Source organism: Entelurus aequoreus, linkage group LG03, assembly GCF_033978785.1.
Source record: "Entelurus aequoreus isolate RoL-2023_Sb linkage group LG03, RoL_Eaeq_v1.1, whole genome shotgun sequence".
Classification (NCBI taxonomy): domain Eukaryota; kingdom Metazoa; phylum Chordata; class Actinopteri; order Syngnathiformes; family Syngnathidae; genus Entelurus; species Entelurus aequoreus.
Genome location: NC_084733.1, coordinates 88,395,964 through 88,416,621, shown reverse-complemented (window position 1 = coordinate 88,416,621; position 20,658 = coordinate 88,395,964). Strand labels below are relative to the sequence as shown.

The 20,658-nt window shown below is 37.5% G+C and overlaps 1 protein-coding gene across 1 annotated transcript in view; it reads left to right on the top strand.

Moving 5' to 3' along the window:
* LOC133647037 (DENN domain-containing protein 5B-like) overlaps nucleotides 1-18,447 on the top strand; it is a 67,944-nt gene extending 49,497 nt beyond the window's left edge. The window contains exons 11-21 of the mRNA XM_062043088.1: nucleotides 1,996-2,074; nucleotides 2,180-2,246; nucleotides 6,871-6,999; nucleotides 7,073-7,194; nucleotides 7,256-7,401; nucleotides 7,473-7,591; nucleotides 8,936-9,129; nucleotides 9,221-9,303; nucleotides 11,757-11,883; nucleotides 11,964-12,138; nucleotides 14,972-18,447. Coding sequence (XP_061899072.1) covers nucleotides 1,996-2,074; nucleotides 2,180-2,246; nucleotides 6,871-6,999; nucleotides 7,073-7,194; nucleotides 7,256-7,401; nucleotides 7,473-7,591; nucleotides 8,936-9,129; nucleotides 9,221-9,303; nucleotides 11,757-11,883; nucleotides 11,964-12,138; nucleotides 14,972-15,155 — 1,425 coding nt within the window. The 3' untranslated portion in view covers nucleotides 15,156-18,447. The remainder of the gene's footprint in view (nucleotides 1-1,995; nucleotides 2,075-2,179; nucleotides 2,247-6,870; nucleotides 7,000-7,072; nucleotides 7,195-7,255; nucleotides 7,402-7,472; nucleotides 7,592-8,935; nucleotides 9,130-9,220; nucleotides 9,304-11,756; nucleotides 11,884-11,963; nucleotides 12,139-14,971) is intronic.
* Nucleotides 18,448-20,658: the final 2,211 nt, after the last annotated feature.

Here is a 20,658-nt window from a genome sequence, read left to right as displayed (position 1 = left end):
ATTCAAACTACCCTTTTTCCAAGTTCAAAAACATTCCAGGGTTTTCCAGAATTCCTGGTTTTCCAAAGCCCTATTTCCACCCTTTTCTCTGGCGGCTACTCCTTCCACATTTTTCAACGCATTTCAACCGTTCCACCATCAAAACATTCCTCTTAATCAGGACAAAAAACTAAGTTGTTTTTTGAACTGGAAAAATTCCTGGTTTTCCCCGAAATTCTAGGAATCCCGTAATACCATTCCTCAATTCAACATGTTTCTACTTCAACATTTCTCCACCGATTTGAAAAATTCCAACACCAACCATTTCAAGTCATTCAGGCCATTCAAGTTTTTTACCATTTTCAAAAAATGTCCCGCTTTTCCCGAAATTCCCAAAGTTTTTGGGAAATTCCCATTGAAATCAATGGGACATTCTTCAAAGTTCCACAACTCCCACATTTTCATCTGATTCAAACCGTTCCAACTTGAAACTGTTCAGCCTATTTGGTAATCGCGGGCTTTCCCTCGAAAAATTCTCAAAATTCCCAGATTTCCCAGAATTCCAGGTTTTCCGGGCCATTTTTCCAATTCAAAATGAATTGGCCATTTTTCCCAACTTCCACCATTTCCACATTTTTCAACCGCTTTCAACCATTCCACCTTCAACACATTGTACCATCCTAGAAATTCAAACTATCCTTTTTCCAAGTTCAAAAACATTCCATAATTCCTGGTTTTCCAAAGCCCCATTTCCACCCTTTTTTCTGGCGACTACTCCTTACACATTTTTCAACGCATTCCAACCGTTCCACTGTCAAAACATTCCTCTTAATCAGGACAAAAAAAAAGTTGATTTTTGAACTGGAAAAATTCCCTGTTTTCCCGAAATTCCAGGAATTCCGTAATACCATTTCTCAATTCAACATGTTACTACTTCAACATTTCTCCACCGATTTGAAAAATTCCAACACCAACCATTTCAACTCATACAGCCCATTCAAGTTTTTTACCATTTTCAAAAAAAATCCCTCTTTTCCTGAAATTCCCAAAGTTTTTGAGAAATTCCCATTGAAATGAATGGGACATTCTTCAAAGTTCCACAACTCCCACATTTTCATCTGATTCAAACTGTTCAGCCTATTCGGTAATCGCGGGCTTTCCCTCGACAAATTCTCAAAATTCCCAGATTTCCCAGAATTCCAGGTTTTCCGGGCCATTTTTCCCATTCAAAATGAATTGGCCATTTTTCCAACGTCCACCATTTCCACATTTTTCAACCTATTCAAACCATTCCACCTTCAACACATTGTACCATCTTAGAAATTCAAACTACCATTTTTCCAAGTTCAAAAACATTCCAGGATTTTCCATAATTCCTAGTTTTCCAAAGCCCTATTTCCACCCTTTTCTCTGGCGACTACTCCTCCCACATTTTTCAACGCATTTCAACCGTTCCACCATCAAAACATTCCTCTTAATCAGGACAAAAAACAGTTGTTTTTTTAACTGGAAAATTTCCCGTTTTTCCCCAAAATTCCAGGAATTCCATGGGCTATATAAATAAACATTGATTGATTGATTGATTGATTTCTTAATTGAACATGTTACTACTTCAACATTTCTCCACCGATTTGAAAAATTCCAACACCAACCATTTCAACTCATTCAGACCATTCAAGTTTTTTACCATTTTCAAAAAAAATCCCTCTTTTCCTGAAATTCCCAAAGTTTTTGGGAAATTCCCATTGAAATCAATGGAACATTCTTCAAAGTTCCACAACTCCCACATTTTTCATCTGATTCAAACCGTTCCAACTTCAAAATATTCAGCCTGTTTGGGAATTGTGTGCTCTAATTCAACAATTTAAAAAAAAATTCCAGGATTTCAGTTCAACTCCAGCATTGGAGCATTCACACGCAATTCCTTCAGGAATAGCCTCATCTAGTTGTTTATGGTGTACTAGGCAGCACTCATACACACTCAATATTATGGTGTTTTTTATTTGTTGTGAGCAGGGGAAGTCAGCTCTGTGGTCCCACCTGCTTCATTACCAGGCCACCCTGCCGAAGACAGACATACCAGCAGAGTCTCCAGGTCTGATCCACACTTGTAGCATTATGTTAGATCTGGTTAGACACCAGTGATGTATGATGTCATGTCTAACAGCCACATTTAATCCTCGTATGTTTTATTTTTCAGGATCCGAGCAGAGAACATTTGATGATGCCACGCTTCTCCTGCGAGGATCTTTGGTACAAGATATGAGGTAGAATACTTTCTTTGCTCATGGCTACTCTACTAGTCTACTACTAGTAGACTACTTTTACCATAATAAAATGTGGTACCTGTCAGAATAATTGTATCTAAGTTATCACAAAACTTTGTGTTTCAATGAGTTCCCGGCTAGAAGACAAAAGCTGTCTTTAATCCTACCAAGCAGAAGGCTTGTAAAACTCCACTGTGTAGGATGGGAAGCAACATGAAGGTGTTCTGTTTCTTTCATGTGTTGTAATCAACAGAAAGATATTGTCTTGACCCGAGTCTATTCTTTTCTTTTGACTGTTCTGTAATCAAAGGCGATGGCTGTTTACGACCCCCCCTCCCTTAGAAACAGCTGTTGCCATGTAATCAGGGAAAGTCCAAATAAAAGAGGAGGCGTACAATCTTTCGCCAGAGAGACGGAGTTAAATTTGGCTCAATTGAGGAGAGACGCCTGGCGAAAGATTGTACGCCTATGGATAAATGTTCTGTAACCAAAGGCGATGGCTGTTTACGACCCCCCTCCCTTAGAAACAGCTGTTGCCATGTAATCAGGGAAAGTCCAAATAAAAGACGAGGCGTACAATCTTTCGCCAGAGAGACGGAGTTCAATTTGGCTCAGTCTACCCCAGGGCAGCTGTGGCTACGAAAGTAGCTTACCACCACCAGGTGTGAATGAATGATGGTTTTTTAACATGTAAAGCGACTTTGGGTACTTAGAAAAGCGCTATATAAATCCCAGGTATTATTATTATTATTAATTGAGGAGAGACGCCTGGCGAAAGATTGTACGTCCTCTTTTATTTGGACTTTCCCTGATTACATGGCAACAGCTGTTTCTAAGGGAGGGGGGTCGTAAACAGCCATCGCCTTTGGTTACAGAACATCTGTGGCCGTGAAGTGAACACTAGTAAGGTTGTAAATACTGTATAGAGTAGGCTCACCCATGTGGTTCCTGTGGATGTGAACACAATTACTGTAGTGACTAAATAACATAGTGACTGAATCAGACAAAATAATGTGTAAATAATGTAAATAAGTAGATGAACCATCTGTGGCTGTGAAGTGAACACTAGTAAGGTTGTAAATACTGTATAGAGTAGGCTCACCCATGTGGTTCCTGTGGATGTCAACACACGTTGAAATTACTGTAGTGACTAAATAACATAGTGACTGAAACAGACAAAGTAATGTGTAAATAATGTCAATAAGTACAGTAGATGAACCATCTGTGGCTGTGAAGTGAACACTAGTAAGGTTGTAAATACTGTATAGAGTAGGCTCACCCATGTGGTTCCTGTGGATGTGAACACAATTACTGTAGTGACTAAATAACATAGTGACTGAATCAGACAAAATAATGTGTAAATAAGGTCAATAAGTAGATGAACCATCTGTGGCTGTGAAGTGAACACTAGTAAGGTTGTAAATACTGTATAGAGTAGGCTCACCCATGTGGTTCCTGTGGATGTGAACACACGTAATTACTGTAGTGACTAAATGACATAGTGACTGAAACAGACAAAGTAATGTGTAAATAATGTCAATAAATAGATGAACCATCTGTGGTTGTGAAGTGAACACTAGTAAGGTTGTAAATACTGTATAGAGTAGGCTAACCCATGTGGTTCCTGTGGATGTCAACACAATTACTGTAGTGACTAAATAACATAGTGACTGAATCAGACAAAGTAATGTGTAAATAAGGTCAATAAGTAGATGAACCATCTGTGGCTGTGAAGTGAACACTAGTAAGGTTGTAAATACTGTATAGAGTAGGCTCACCCATGTGGTTCCTGTGGATGTCAACACAATTACTGTAGTGATTAAATCAGACAAAATAATGTCAATAAGTAGATGAACCATCTGTGGCTGTGAAGTGAACACTAGTAAGGTTGTAAATACTGTATAGAGTAGGCTAACCCATGTGGTTCCTGTGGATGTGAACACAAGTTGTAATTACTGTAGTGACTAAATAACATAGTGACTGAAACAGACAAAGTAATGTGTAAATAATGTCAATAAGTACAGTAGATGAACCATCTGTGGCTGTGAAGTGAACACTAGTAAGGTTGTAAATACTGTATAGAGTAGGCTCACCCATGTGGTTCCTGTGGATGTGAACACAATTACTGTAGTGACTAAATAACATAGTGACTGAATCAGACAAAATAATGTGTAAATAAGGTCAATAAGTAGATGAACCATCTGTGGCTGTGAAGTGAACACTAGTAAGGTTGTAAATACTGTATAGAGTAGGCTCACCCATGTGGTTCCTGTGGATGTCAACACACGTAATTACTGTAGTGACTAAATGACATAGTGACTGAAACAGACAAAGTAATGTGTAAATAATGTCAATAAATAGATGAACCATCTGTGGTTGTGAAGTGAACACTAGTAAGGTTGTAAATACTGTATAGAGTAGGCTAACCCATGTGGTTCCTGTGGATGTCAACACAATTACTGTAGTGACTAAATAACATAGTGACTGAATCAGACAAAGTAATGTGTAAATAAGGTCAATAAGTAGATGAACCATCTGTGGCTGTGAAGTGAACACTAGTAAGGTTGTAAATACTGTATAGAGTAGGCTCACCCATGTGGTTCCTGTGGATGTCAACACAATTACTGTAGTGATTAAATCAGACAAAATAATGTCAATAAGTAGATGAACCATCTGTGGCTGTGAAGTGAACACTAGTAAGGTTGTAAATACTGTATAGAGTAGGCTAACCCATGTGGTTCCTGTGGATGTGAACACAAGTTGTAATTACTGTAGTGACTAAATAACATAGTGACTGAAACAGACAAAGTAATGTGTAAATAATGTCAATAAGTACAGTAGATGAACCATCTGTGGCTGTGAAGTGAACACTAGTAAGGTTGTAAATACTGTATAGAGTAGGCTCACCCATGTGGTTCCTGTGGATGTGAACACAATTACTGTAGTGACTAAATAACATAGTGACTGAATCAGACAAAATAATGTGTAAATAAGGTCAATAAGTAGATGAACCATCTGTGGCTGTGAAGTGAACACTAGTAAGGTTGTAAATACTGTATAGAGTAGGCTCACCCATGTGGTTCCTGTGGATGTCAACACACGTAATTACTGTAGTGACTAAATGACATAGTGACTGAAACAGACAAAGTAATGTGTAAATAATGTCAATAAATAGATGAACCATCTGTGGTTGTGAAGTGAACACTAGTAAGGTTGTAAATACTGTATAGAGTAGGCTAACCCATGTGGTTCCTGTGGATGTCAACACAATTACTGTAGTGACTAAATAACATAGTGACTGAATCAGACAAAGTAATGTGTAAATAAGGTCAATAAGTAGATGAACCATCTGTGGCTGTGAAGTGAACACTAGTAAGGTTGTAAATACTGTATAGAGTAGGCTCACCCATGTGGTTCCTGTGGATGTCAACACAATTACTGTAGTGATTAAATCAGACAAAATAATGTCAATAAGTAGATGAACCATCTGTGGCTGTGAAGTGAACACTAGTAAGGTTGTAAATACTGTATAGAGTAGGCTAACCCATGTGGTTCCTGTGGATGTGAACACAAGTTGTAATTACTGTAGTGACTAAATAACATAGTGACTGAAACAGACAAAGTAATGTGTAAATAATGTCAATAAGTACAGTAGATGAACCATCTGTGGCTGTGAAGTGAACACTAGTAAGGTTGTAAATACTGTATAGAGTAGGCTCACCCATGTGGTTCCTGTGGATGTGAACACAATTACTGTAGTGACTAAATAACATAGTGACTGAATCAGACAAAATAATGTGTAAATAAGGTCAATAAGTAGATGAACCATCTGTGGCTGTGAAGTGAACACTAGTAAGGTTGTAAATACTGTATAGAGTAGGCTCACCCATGTGGTTCCTGTGGATGTCAACACACGTAATTACTGTAGTGACTAAATGACATAGTGACTGAAACAGACAAAGTAATGTGTAAATAATGTCAATAAATAGATGAACCATCTGTGGTTGTGAAGTGAACACTAGTAAGGTTGTAAATACTGTATAGAGTAGGCTAACCCATGTGGTTCCTGTGGATGTCAACACAATTACTGTAGTGACTAAATAACATAGTGACTGAATCAGACAAAGTAATGTGTAAATAAGGTCAATAAGTAGATGAACCATCTGTGGCTGTGAAGTGAACACTAGTAAGGTTGTAAATACTGTATAGAGTAGGCTCACCCATGTGGTTCCTGTGGATGTCAACACAATTACTGTAGTGATTAAATCAGACAAAATAATGTCAATAAGTAGATGAACCATCTGTGGCTGTGAAGTGAACACTAGTAAGGTTGTAAATACTGTATAGAGTAGGCTAACCCATGTGGTTCCTGTGGATGTGAACACAAGTTGTAATTACTGTAGTGACTAAATAACATAGTGACTGAAACAGACAAAGTAATGTGTAAATAATGTCAATAAGTAGATGAACCATCTGTGGCTGTGAAGTGAACACTAGTAAGGTTGTAAATACTGTATAGAGTAGGCTCACCCATGTGGTTCCTGTGGATGCAAACCCCCGGCTTATTTTCAGTCTTTTTCATGAAGTTCCAATCACATGCCTGCATACGTTATTTATTTTTCAGGTTTATCCAAACTATGAGTGAGGGTCTATCTGAGGTGGGCCAAGCCCGAGCGTGGATAAGTTTAGCCCTGGAGAAGAAGATGCTGTCTCAGCACCTCAAAGAGCTGCTCACCAACCAGGAGTTGCTCAGGTGAATGAACAAAATGGCCGACTGACCTCATCTCTCCGTCACTGACCGTCCCCGCCGTGTTTCGGACGCCCAGGCACTTGTACAAACCTCACGCCTTCCTGCTCTGCGAGGAAGAGCGGGAGCAGTTCCTGTTCCATCTTCTCTCCCTCAACACGGTGGACTACCTCTGCTTCACGCGGGCCTTCCACTCCATCGGTGAGTCGGACTCGTCTTGTTTCGTATCGGGGAAAAAAAGACATTTCCTCTTCATGAACAGATATTCCGTACCGGGTGGCGATCATCCCCATGAAGAAGCTCAGCATTGCCATGGCGACCGTCAACCCCTGGGTGTGTGTGTCGGGAGAGATGGGAGATTCAGGGGTCCGACAGATCCCCAAGAACACGCAGGATATTTCCTTCCAGGTCCGTCACGCTAATCACGTTTTTTGAATAGCAACATTACAGACACGAGGTATTCTTTTTTGTGCCACTAGTGCAAGAACCTGGGCCGGCTGAGCACTTTGCAGCTGGGACAGGAGAACTCGGGCCTGCTGGCCAAGTGTCTCATCGACTGCGTAATGGTCTACAACGAGATCACGGGGCACACCTACAAGTAAGAGCGAGTGAAAGTTGAAAAATGCAAAAAAGTTGTCACGGGGGGGCATTTTTTACCACTGTGTTACATGGCCTTTCCTTTTAACAACACTCAGTAAAGGTTTGGGAACTGAGGAGACACATTTTTGAAGTGGAATTCTTGATGTACAGCTTAAGTTGTTCAACAGTCTCCCTTCTCATATTTAAGCCTTCATATTGCACCAATGGGAGACAGGTCTGGACTACAGGCAGGCCAGTCTAGTACCCGCACTCTTTTACTACGAAGCCACGCTGTTGTAACACGTGACTTGGCATTGTCTCGCTGAAATAAGCAGGGGCGTCCATGATAACGTTGCTCCAAAACCTGTATGTACCTTTCAGCATTAATGGTGCCTTCACAGATGTGTAAGTTACCCATGTCTTGGGCACTAATACACCCCCATACCATCACACATGCTGGCTTTTACACTTTGCGCCCAGAACAATCCGGATGGTTCTTTTCCTCTTTGGTCCGGAGGACACGACGTCCACAGTTTCCAAAAACCATTAAACCTACCAAAGTATGCTTACAATTAGGGATGTCCGATAATGGCTTTTTTACCGATATTCCGATATTGTCCAACTCTTAATTACTGATACCGATATCAACCGATACCGATATATACAGTCGTGGAATTAACACATTATTATGCCTAATTTGGACAACCAGGTATGGTGAAGATAAGGTCCTTTTTTTTAAAATTATTGAATAAAATAAGATAAATAAATAAAAAAACATTTTCTTGAATAAAAAAGAAAGTAAAACAATATAAAAACAGTTACATAGAAACTAGTAATGAATGAAAATGACTCAAATTAAGTGTTAAAGGTTAGTACTATTAGTGGAGCAGCAGCACGCACAATCATGTGTGCTTACGGACTGTATCCCTTGCAGACTGTATTGATATATATTGATATATAATGTAGGAACCAGAATATTGATAACAGAAAGGGAGGTTTTTTGGGTTGGTGCACTAATTGAAAGTGTATCTTGTGTTTTTTATGTTGATTTAATTTAAAAAAGATAAATAAAAAAATTTAAAAAACGATACCGATAATAAAAAAAACCATACCAATAATTTCCGATATTACATTTTGAAACATTTATCGGCCGATATCGGACATGTCTACTTACAATTATGATTTTTTTATTTGATTATTTTTTTATTTACATTTTGCCGTCATTCATTTATACGATGCATCAAAATAAGAGACTTTTTTTGTTCACTTTGACATATTTGGGGATTCGCTTTGCTTCGTTAGACCGCAGGTGTGCGCCATTTCCTCTTCCAATTTGTCCGAATCTTCCTTTTTCCCCCGACAGGTTCCCGTGCGGTCGCTGGCTGGGCAAAGGCGTGGGCGACGGCAGCCTGGAGCGAGTCCTCATCGGTCAGCTGGTGTCCCCGGGCGGAGACGAGGATTCCGGAAGGTGGACGGGGACGCCGCCGCCGCCGCAGGAGCTGGCCTCGCCTTCCCAGGGCATGCGGGCCGTGCTGGGGTCGCTCGGCAACCGAACCAGTGCGTACTGACGACACTTTCACTCCTCACCCACAAAGGCTGAGCCACTTGTTGGGAAGCTTCTCATGTTTGTCTTGTTGTCCTCTCACAGGAGTGATGTCTGTTGAAGTACACGAGGACATGAGGGAGGCGGCCAACAACCTGGTCAAACACTTCCACAAACCTGAACAAGAGGTGTGTATACTTACTGGATGGATGGACAGAAAACTACTTGAAGCTCAACAGCGCCTCTGCTGGTTGCAGCCAGGCAGTGCACCCTTTTTGCCATACAATAATACCTCAATGTGAAGGAGAACTGCACTTTTTTGTAACGGACACCTTCATAACAATATGTAATATGTACAATATATATATAATGTAGTAACAGACACCTTCATAACAATGTGTAATATGTACAATATACACTGCAAGTATATATATAATGTAGTAACAGACACTTTCATAACAATATGTAATATGTACAATATACAAACTGCAACTATATATATGAAATATAGTAACAGACACCTTCATAACAATATGTAATATGTACAATATACACACTGCAAGTATATAATGTAGAAACAGACACCTTCATAACAATAATAGACACACTGCAAGTATATATAAAATGTAGTAACAGACACCTTCATAACAATGTGTAATATGTACAATATACACACTGCAAGTATATATATAATGTAAGAACAGACACTTTCATAACAATATGTAATATGTACAATATACAAACTGCAAATATATATATAAAATATAGTAACAGACACCTTCATAACAATATGTAATATGTACAATATACACACTGCAAGTATATATATAATGTAGTAACAGACACCTTCATAACAATATGTAATATGTACAATATACACACTGCAAGTATATATATAATGTAGTAACAGACACCTTCATAACAATATATAATATGTACAATATACACACTGCAAGTATATATATAATGTAGAAACAGACACCTTCATAACAATAATAGACACACTGCAAGTATATATAAAATGTAGTAACAGACACCTTCATAACAATATGTAATATGTACAATATACACACAGCAAGTATATATATATAATTTAGTAACAGACACCTTCATAACAATATGTAATATGTACAATATACACACTGCAAGTATATATATAATGTAGTAACAGACACCTTCATAACAATATGTAATATGTACAATATACACACTGCAAGTATATATATAATGTAGAAACAAACACCTTCATAACAATAATAGACACACTGCAAGTATATATATAATGTAGTAACAGACACCTTCATAACAATATGTAATATGTACAATATACACACTGCAAGTATATATATAATGTAGTAATAGACACCTTCATAACAATATGTAATATGTACAATATACACACTGCAAGTATATATATAATGTAGTAACAGACACCTTCATAACAATATGTAATATGTACAATATACACACTGCAAGTATATATATAATGTAGTAACAGACACCTTCATAACAATATGTAATATATACAATATACACACTGCAAGTACATATATAATGTAGTAAAAGACACCTTCATAACAATATGTAATATGTACAATATACACACTGCAAGTATATATATAATGTAGTTATAGACACCTTCATAACAATATGTGATATGTACAATATACACACTGCAAGTATATATATATAATGTAGTAATAGACACCATAACAATATGTAATATGTACAATATACACACTGCAAGTATATATATATATATAATGTAGTAATAGACACCTTCATAACAATATGTAATATGTACAATATACACACTGCAAGTATATATATATATAATGTAGTAATGGACACCTTCATAATAATATGTAATATGTACAATATACACACTGCAAGTATATATATATAATGTAGTAAAAGACACCTTCATAACAATATGTAATATGTACAATGTACACACTGCAAGTATATATATAATTTAGTAACAGACACCTTCATAACAATATGTAATATGTACAATATACACACTGCAAGTATATATATATAATGTAGTAATAGACACCTTCATAACAATATGTAATATGTACAATATACACACTGCAAGTATATATATATAATGTAGTAATGGACACCTTCATAATAATATGTACAATATACACACTGCAAGTATATATATATAATGTAGTAAAAGACACCTTCATAACAATGTGTGTAATATGTACAATATACACACTGCAAGTATATATATAATGTAGTAAAAGACACCTTCATAACAATATGTAATATGTACAATATACACACTGCAAGTATATATATATAATGTAGTAACAGACACCTTCATAACAATATGTAATATGTACAATATACACACTGCAAGTATATATATAATGTAGAAACAAACACCTTCATAACAATAGACACACTGCAAGTATATATATAATGTAGTAAAAGACACCTTCGTAACAATATGTAATATGTACAATATACACACTGCAAGTATATATATAATGTAGTAACAGACACCTTCATAACAATATGTAATATGTACAATATACACACTGCAAGTATATATATATATATATAATGTTGTCTGTGAAGTTAATTATTGAAGCCGTTGACCTGGAATCATGTTTGTCGTCCGCAGAGAGGAAACGTGACCGTCTTGTTATGTGGCGAAGGAGGTCTGGTTGCCTCTCTGGAGAAGTTCCTCCTCCACGGCTTCAAGTCCAGCCGTCTTTTCCAGCGAAACGTCTTCGTCTGGGACTTTGTGGGTGAGTTCTGTCCCCACCTGCTGGCCAATGATGTGAACTACACTCCCTGACGCGTCGGTCTGACTCCGCCCCCCTGGTAGAGAAGGCAGTGGTTTCCCTGGAGACGGCCGATCAAAATGGCGACCTGGCGGGCTCGATGCTGCGGAAGGAGCCGCCCTGCGACTTGCTCTGTCATTACGTCAACTGCATCAACGCCTCGCCGAGAAATATCGGGAAGGAGGGGAAGTTCCAGTTGCTGGTCTGCCTGGGGGTCAGGTGAGCAGCTGTTATACGTCTTTAAAAGAAAAATGCAGCGTCATTTTGTGGGGACCCGCTTCCGCCCTGGACCGGAAGTTGCGTATTGCATGTAAAAATAAGAGTATCAGTAATCAAAACGAAGGCACGTTGACTAAGACGATAACACAAGCAGTTGCAATGTTAGAGCAAACTATTTTTATGGGCTTTCCTCTTTGATTAGTTAAGTTCCTGGTACACGCTGTTATACAGTATATGCCTTGAGCTCTTATTTTGAAGGCGCTAAGAGCGGAAGTGAGGACACGTGGTAGTGGAGCGGAGGTTTTGGAAAGAAAGAAAATAAAAGTGGTCCTCGTGTAAAACTGGAGCCTCCGTGTTTATTTTGTAGTTTTATACAGTATAGGCGACATTTATAAGGCCTCGGTTACATTAGTTAAAGTATTAATACGAAATCCGAGCATATTTAATTTCGTCGAGTCAATGGGTGGGACAAAATCGGACTAGAACCAATCACAGCTCTTTATTGGCGTACATCGAAAGAGGGGTGGGGCTAGGTGTGAACGACAGCCAATCAGATGCGCTTCCTTGCGAGATACGGAAGTCAGCGCCAAAGCCGTTGGTCATTTCTGTGGTAAAAATGGGATTGTTTGATGTGTTAAAACCTCTTTCTTGTTTAGAAGTACATATAATATTAACTGCACATAATAAATATTCTTCGGATGTAGTCATTCAAAATACTTGCATATATGATAATGAAGTACATATACTGTACTGTTTACATGTTGAAGTCAATCAATCAATCAATCAATCAATCAATGTTTATTTATATAGCCTTAAATCACAAGTGTCTCAAAGGGCTGTACAAGCCACAATGACATCCTCGGTACAGAGCCCACATACGGGCAAGGAAAAACTCACCCCAGTGGGACGTCGGTGAATGACTATGAGAAACCTTGGAGAGGACCGCATATGTGGGTAACCCCCCCCCCCCCCCCTCCTCTAGGGGAGACCGAAAGCACTGTAGTACTGTACTGAAGTACCTTTTATATCCATAAGATAGTTACATAGTTGATCATAAAGTACCTACAGTATTGTTTACATGTTTTATACCCATAAGATAGTTACATATTTGATAATAAAGTACCTACTGTACTGTTTACATGTTTTGTACCCATAAAATAAATGATAAATGAAATACTTGCATATATGATAATTAAGTACATATATTGTACTCTTTACATGTTGAAGTACCTTTTATACCCATAAGATAGTTACATATTTGATACTAAAGTACCTACAGTATTGTTTACATGTTTTGTACCCATAAAATAGTTACATATTTGATACTAAAGTACCTACAGTATTGTTTACATGTTTTATACCCATAAGATAGTTACATATTTGATAATAAACTACCTACAGTATTGTTTACATGTTTTATACCCATAAGATAGTTACATATTTGATAATAAACTACCTACAGTATAGTTTACATGTTTTATACCCATAAGATAGTTACATATTTGATAATAAACTACCTACAGTACTGTTTACATGTTTTATACCCATAAGATAGTTACATATTTGATAATAAACTACCTACAGTACCTACAGTACTGTTTACATGTTTTATACCCATAAGATAGTTACATATTTGATCATAAAGTACTTGCAGTATTGTTTACATGTTTTATACCCATAAAATACTTGCATATATGATAATGAAGTACATATACTGTACTGTTTACATGTTGAAGTACGCTTTATACCCATAAGATAGTTACATATTTGATAATAAAGTACCTACAGTATTGTTTACATGTTTTGTACCATAACATACTTGCATATATGATAATGAAGTACATATACTTTACTGTTTACATGTTTTGTACCCATAGAATACTTACATATATAATAATGAAGTATGTATACTGTACTGATTACATGTTGAAGTACCTTTTATACCCATAAGATAGTTACATATTTGATAATAAAGTACCTACAGTACTGTTTACATGTTTTATACCCATAAAATACTTGCATATATAATAATGAAGTACATATACTGTACTGTTTACATGTTGAAGTACTTTTTATACCCATAAGATAGTTACATATTTGATACTAAATTACCTACAGTACTGTTTACATGTTTTGTACCCATAACATACTTGCATATATGATAATGAAGTACATATACTGTACTCTTTACATGTTTTGTACCATAAAATACTTACATATATAATAATGAAGTACGTATACTGTACTGTTTACATGTTGAAGTACCTTTTATACCCATAAGATAGTTACATATTTGATAATAAACTACCTACAGTATTGTTTACATGTTTTATACCCATAAGATAGTTACATATTTGATCATGTTTACATGTTTTATACCCATAAAATACTTGCATATATGATAATAAAGTACATATATTGTACTGTTTACATGTTGAAGTACCTTTTATACCCATAAAATAGTTACATATTTGATAATAAAGTACCTACAGTACTGTTTACATATTTTATACCCATAAATTACTTACATATATGATAATAAAGTACATATACTGTACTGTTTACATGTTTTATACCCATAAATTACTTACATATATGATAATAAAGTACATATACTGTACTGTTTACATGTTGAAGTAAAGCCCTGGTCTGGTCTACACGTACCTCTTATGTGTGGATGCCATCTGCTGGTCACACTTATCATTACACCATGTACCAAATAAAATAGCTTCCAGGTCGGTAAGCACAACCAGAATTATTCCGTACATTAGGTTATAAGGCGCACCGTCCATTTTAGAGAAAATGAACGTTTTGTTTGTTATCGTCCTCTTAGGGACCGACTCCTCTCCCAGTGGCTCCCCCTGCTGGCCGAGTGTCCCCTGACGGCGCGGACCTACGAAGACGGCGCTCTGATGCGGGACCGCTCCGCCATGCACTCGCTCTCCCGCATCCTGCACACGCTCAACGAGTTCACCGTCACGCTGGAGAGCTCTCTGGTCAAAGGTGTGGCGCTCTGACCCCGCCCCAACGGGGACGCGGGTGGGACTCTGGTGTGCTGTAACATAACGCTCCGAACCTTTTGCCTTGTTCCCTGATGTCAATGTCATCACGCTTGTATTTGCTCCAGGAAGTAGTCCTTTGTGTCATTTCACTGTGGGGAAAAAAACAACACAACGGCGGTCACTTTGTTTGTTTTCCTAGCTTGTGTACGCTAAAACCAGTAGGGGGTGTGACGGCTTAGCAGCCTGGACGTTTACATCTTAGGGACATCAATGCACTTGTAGTACAAACCCCGTTTCCATATGAGTTGGGAAATTGTGTTCGATGTAAATATAAACGGAATACAATGATTTGCAAATCCTTTTCAACCCATATTCAATTGAACAGACTGCAAAGACAACATATTTCATGTCCACACTGAGAAACTTTGTTATTTTTTGCAAATATTAGCTCATTTGGAATTTGATGCCTGCAACATGTTTCAAAAAAGCTGGCACAAGTGGCAAAAAAGACTGAGAAAGTTTGTCAAGTTTTTTTTTTTTTACAAATCATGAACTTAGAATTTAATGGCAGCAACACATTGCAAAAAAGTTGTCACTGGGGCGTTTTTACCACTGTGTTACATGGCCTTTCCTTTTAACAACACTCAGTGCTGAAATAAGCAGGGGCGTCCATGGTAACGTTGCTTGGATGGCAACATGTGTTGCTCCAAAAGCTGTATGTACCTTTCAGCATTAATGGTGCCTTCACAGATGTGTAAGTTACCCATGTCTTGGGCGCTAATACACCCCCATACCATCACACATGCTGCCTTTTACACTTTCACACTAGAACAATCTGGATGGTTCTTTTCCTCTTTGTCCACAGTTTCCCCCCAAAAATTGAAATGTGAACTCGTCAGACCACAGAACACTTTTCCACTTAGCGTCAGTCCATCTTAGATGAGCTCGGGCCCAGCGAAGCCGGCGGCGTTTCTGGGTGTTGTTGATAAATGGCTGTGGCTTTGCATAGTAGAGTTTTAACTTGCTCTTACAGATGCAGCGACCAACTGTAGTTACTTACAGTGGTTTTCTGAAGTGTTCCTGAGCCCATGTGGTGATATCCTTTACACACCGATGTCGCTTTTTGATGCAGTACCGCCTGAGGGAGTGAAAGTCCGTAATATCACCGCTTACGTGATTTCTCCAGATTCTCTGAACCTTTTGATGATATTACGGACCGTAGATGGTGAAATCCCTGAAGTCCTTGCAATAGCGGATGGTTCTTTCCCTATTTGGTCCGGAGGACACGACGTCCACAGTTTCCAAAAACTATTTGAAATGGGGACTCGTCAGACCACGGAACACTTTTTCCACTTTGCATCAGTCCATCTTAGATGAGCTCGGGCCCAGCGAAGCCGGCGGCGTTTCTGGGTGTTGTTGATAAATGCCTGTGGCTTTGCATAGTAGAGTTTTAACTTGCTCTTACAGATGTAGCGACCAACTGTAGTAACTGACTAGTTTTCTGAAGTGTTCCTGAGCCCATGTGGTGATATCCTTTACACACTGATGTCGCTTTTTGATGCAGTACCGCCTGAGGGAGTGAAAGTCCGTAATATCACGGCTTACGTGATTTCTCCAGATTCTCTGAACCTTTTGATGATACTACAGACCGTAGATGGTGAAATCCCTAAATTCCTTGCAATAGCGGAAGGTTCTTTCCCTCTTTGGTCCGGAGGACACGACGTCCACAGCTTCCAAAAACTATTTGAAATGGGGACTCGTCAGACCACGGAACACTTGTCCACTTTGCATCAGTCCATCTTAGATGAGCTCGGGCCCAGCGAAGCCGGCGGCGTTTCTGGGTGTTGTTGATAAATGGCTGTGGCTTTGCATAGTGGAGTTTTAACTTGCACTTACAGATGCAGCGACCAACTGTAGTTACTTACAGTGGTTTTCTGAAGTGTTCTTGAGCCCATGTGGTGATGTCCTTTACACACTGATGTCGCTTTTTGATGCAGTACCGCCTGTGGGATCAAATGTCTGTAATATCATGGCTTACGTGCAGTGATTTCTCCAGATTCTCTGAACCTTTTGATGATATTACGGAGCGTAGATGGTGAAATCCTTAAATTCCTTGCAATAGCTGGTTGATAAATGTCGTCCTTAAACAATTTGCTCGGGCATTTGTCGACAAAGTGGTGACCCTCGCCCCGTCCTTGTTTGTGAACGACTGAGCATTTCATGGACGCTGCTTTTATACCCAATCATGGCACCCACCTGTTCCCAATTAGCCCGTTCACCTGTGGGATGTTCCAAATAAGTGTTTGATGAGCATTCCTCAACTTTCTCCGTCTTTTTTGCCACTTGTGCCAGCTTTTTTTGAAACATCATATTCCAAATGTGCTAATATTTGCAAAAAATAGCAAAGTTTACCATTTTGAACGTGAAATATCTCGTCTTTGCAGTCAATTCAATTGAATATAAGTTTGCAAATCATTGTATTCTGTTTTTATTTACCATTTACACGACGTGACAACTTCACCGCTTTTGGGGTTTGTCGTACCAAACGCTTCTAGTGGAGTCGCGTGGTTACTCAAAAGATCACAACCAAGTCTAGAATGTTCCTAAGCTGTACGAGTCATGTTGTTGTCTACCTTTTTAACGTGATGAACTTCTCCTTGCACGCTCTTTAACCCCCCGGAGGAAACACACGCATGGCCAAATCTCTTAGTTTAATGTCTCCTCGCGCCACCGGATGTCCACTCTAATGGACAAAGACTCTGCTGATACCTGCCACGCTGATATCGGGCCCCCGTGTAAATATCTCCTCTGATCCCCGTGTCGTGGCATCTGTTCCAGGTTAAACGGCTCCCTCGTTAGTTGTGGATGTCGTCTCTTCAAAAACCACTAAAGTATTGGCTGGATGTGGCGTTTCCGCCGCGAAGGAAACGCCCGCCTTTCTCCTGCACGGCACGATATGTAACCCCGCCTCTTGGTGTTATCATTCAGACACGGACGGACTAGAGAGAGCAATAATAATAATAATGGTTATTTATTATGACAAATGTGCTGTCACATATTAAAGTTAATAATGAAATAAGCGGAAATGTCTTGTTTATTTTTTTGCAGCGCTCCTTCGGTCCAGTATTAAACGTGTTTTACCGTATATCTTCCGGACCATAGGGCGCACCAGATTATAAGGCGCATTGAATATTTTTAAGAGTTCTTTCTTTATCAATAGGCATGTTTAAAGCAGCTAATATTTTCCACATATGTACACTTTGTGCTTGTATCGTATGTCCGCTAGTAAACTGTGTGTTTCACCTGGAAGGCGCTGGAATGTGTATTGGGAGTATAATGTACTCCCTTGAGAACAGTAAGGCTGTAGTTCTTTCTGGGCGGTAAGGGGCTGTTTTCATACTAAATAAGATGACTCTTTCCTTTTGTTTTCAGACCGCTTCCAGATGCCGCTATTAACGCATTGTAAGAGCTGGTCTCCTAAATACGGAGCCCCTAAGGGGACATTGGGGAAAACATTTTTTTTTATAATTTTTAATTTTATTTGTATTTTTTTTTAGACATGTAAAACTATCTCGTGCGCACGAGAAACTTTTTATAAAGTTATAAAAAAATATATATATATTATTTTTTTTTAGACATGTATCTGTCTAAAATACATGTTTTTTTAGACATGTATCTTTTATAAAGTTATAAAAAATATACATATATTTTTTTTTTTAGACATGTATCTCGTGTGCACGAGAAACTTTTTATAAAGTTATAAAAAATATATATATATTTTTTTGTTTTTAGACATGTATCTCGTGCGCACGAGAAACTTTTTATAAAGTTATAAAAAAAAATTGTTATTTTTTAAAAATTTTTTAGACATGTTTCTCGTGTGCACGAGATACATGTCTAAAAAAAAAAGTGTAATTTTTTAATTTTTTAGAAAAAGTTTCTCGTGCGCACGAGGTACATGTCTGAAGAAAAAAATAAAAAATAAAAATAAATAAATAAAAATATATATATATAAAAATTCCCCCATGTCCCTTTAGGGGCTCCGTACCTAAAGCTTTAATAAAACTTTTTTTTTTTCATTTTATTTTATTTAGACATGTTTCTCGTGTGCACGAGATACATGTCTACAAAAAAAAAAGTATAATTTTTTAATTTTTTAGTAAAAGTTTCTCGTGCGCAAGAGATACATGTCTGAAGAAAAAAAAAAAAAAAAAAATATATATATATATATATATATATATATATATATATATATATATATATATATATATATATATATATATATATATATATATATAAATTCCCCCATGTCCCTTTAGGGGCTCCATACCTAAAGCTTTAATAAAACTTTATTTTTTCCTTTTATTTTATTTTTTCATTTATTTATTTATTTCAGGCAATGACATAAAAAATAATAATAACAAAAAAAGTACAAAGTTGACAACATATAATAATATAAATTAATATAGTGCAAAACTTGGTAATATTGCTATTCTGTCTTGGTGGTCCTTCTTACTCAACATATATGACCAGTGTCTTTTATTCCCTGAGAGGAAGACCGGTCTGACGCGACAGGAGTCATATTATTTTTTTTTTTCTAAATGTAAAATACTTCCTTGTGGTCTACATAACATGTAATGGTGGTTATTTGGTCAAAATATTGCATAGATGATGTTTTACAGATCATCTTCAAGCCGCTTTCTTTAAAGTCTCTTCAGGATGCGCCGTTTTTACTACAAAGGCGGACGCAGGCAATTTTTCAGGATTTATGCAGATCCCAAATACAGATCAGCAGGTACCAGAAGGTAAGAAAAGTTGCTTTTGCATAATTTTGCAAAACAAAACGCCAGATAATGTCTTACCTTATACACACACCATAATAATACTCCTATGTTTAATGCGCCTACAATCCATCAAGCGGTGTGGCTTCATAGCTTACCAAAGTCCTACTAAAACATTTTGATGGATTTTTGAGCGCCGTGTGTAATGTTCTATATTTTCAATGGAACATATAAAATGTTGGTGTTGTTTACTTAGGGACATGGGGGAAAAACATTTTTTTATAATATTAATTTTTCAAAATTTTTTTTAGACATGTCTCTTGCGCACGAGATACATATCTAAAAAAAAAAAATATATATATATATATAAAATTTTATGTCTAAAAATATATATATATTAAAAAAATTTTTTTTATAACTTTAAAAAAAGTTTCTCGTGCGCACAAGATACATGTCTTAAAGAAAATATATATAAAAAATGTATTTTCCCCCCATGTCCCTTTAGGGGCTCCGTATTTACTTGAGTCATATTGCCATCATATTACAGTCTACACGTAGCTCTTATGTTTGACTGCCATCTACTGGTCACACTTATCATTACACCATGCACCAAATAAAATTGCTTCGAGGTCGGTAAGCAAAACAAGAATCATTCCGTACATTAGGTGCACCGGGTAATAAGGCGCACTGTGGAGTTTTGAGAAGAAAAAAAAAAAGATTTTAAGTGCGCCTTATAG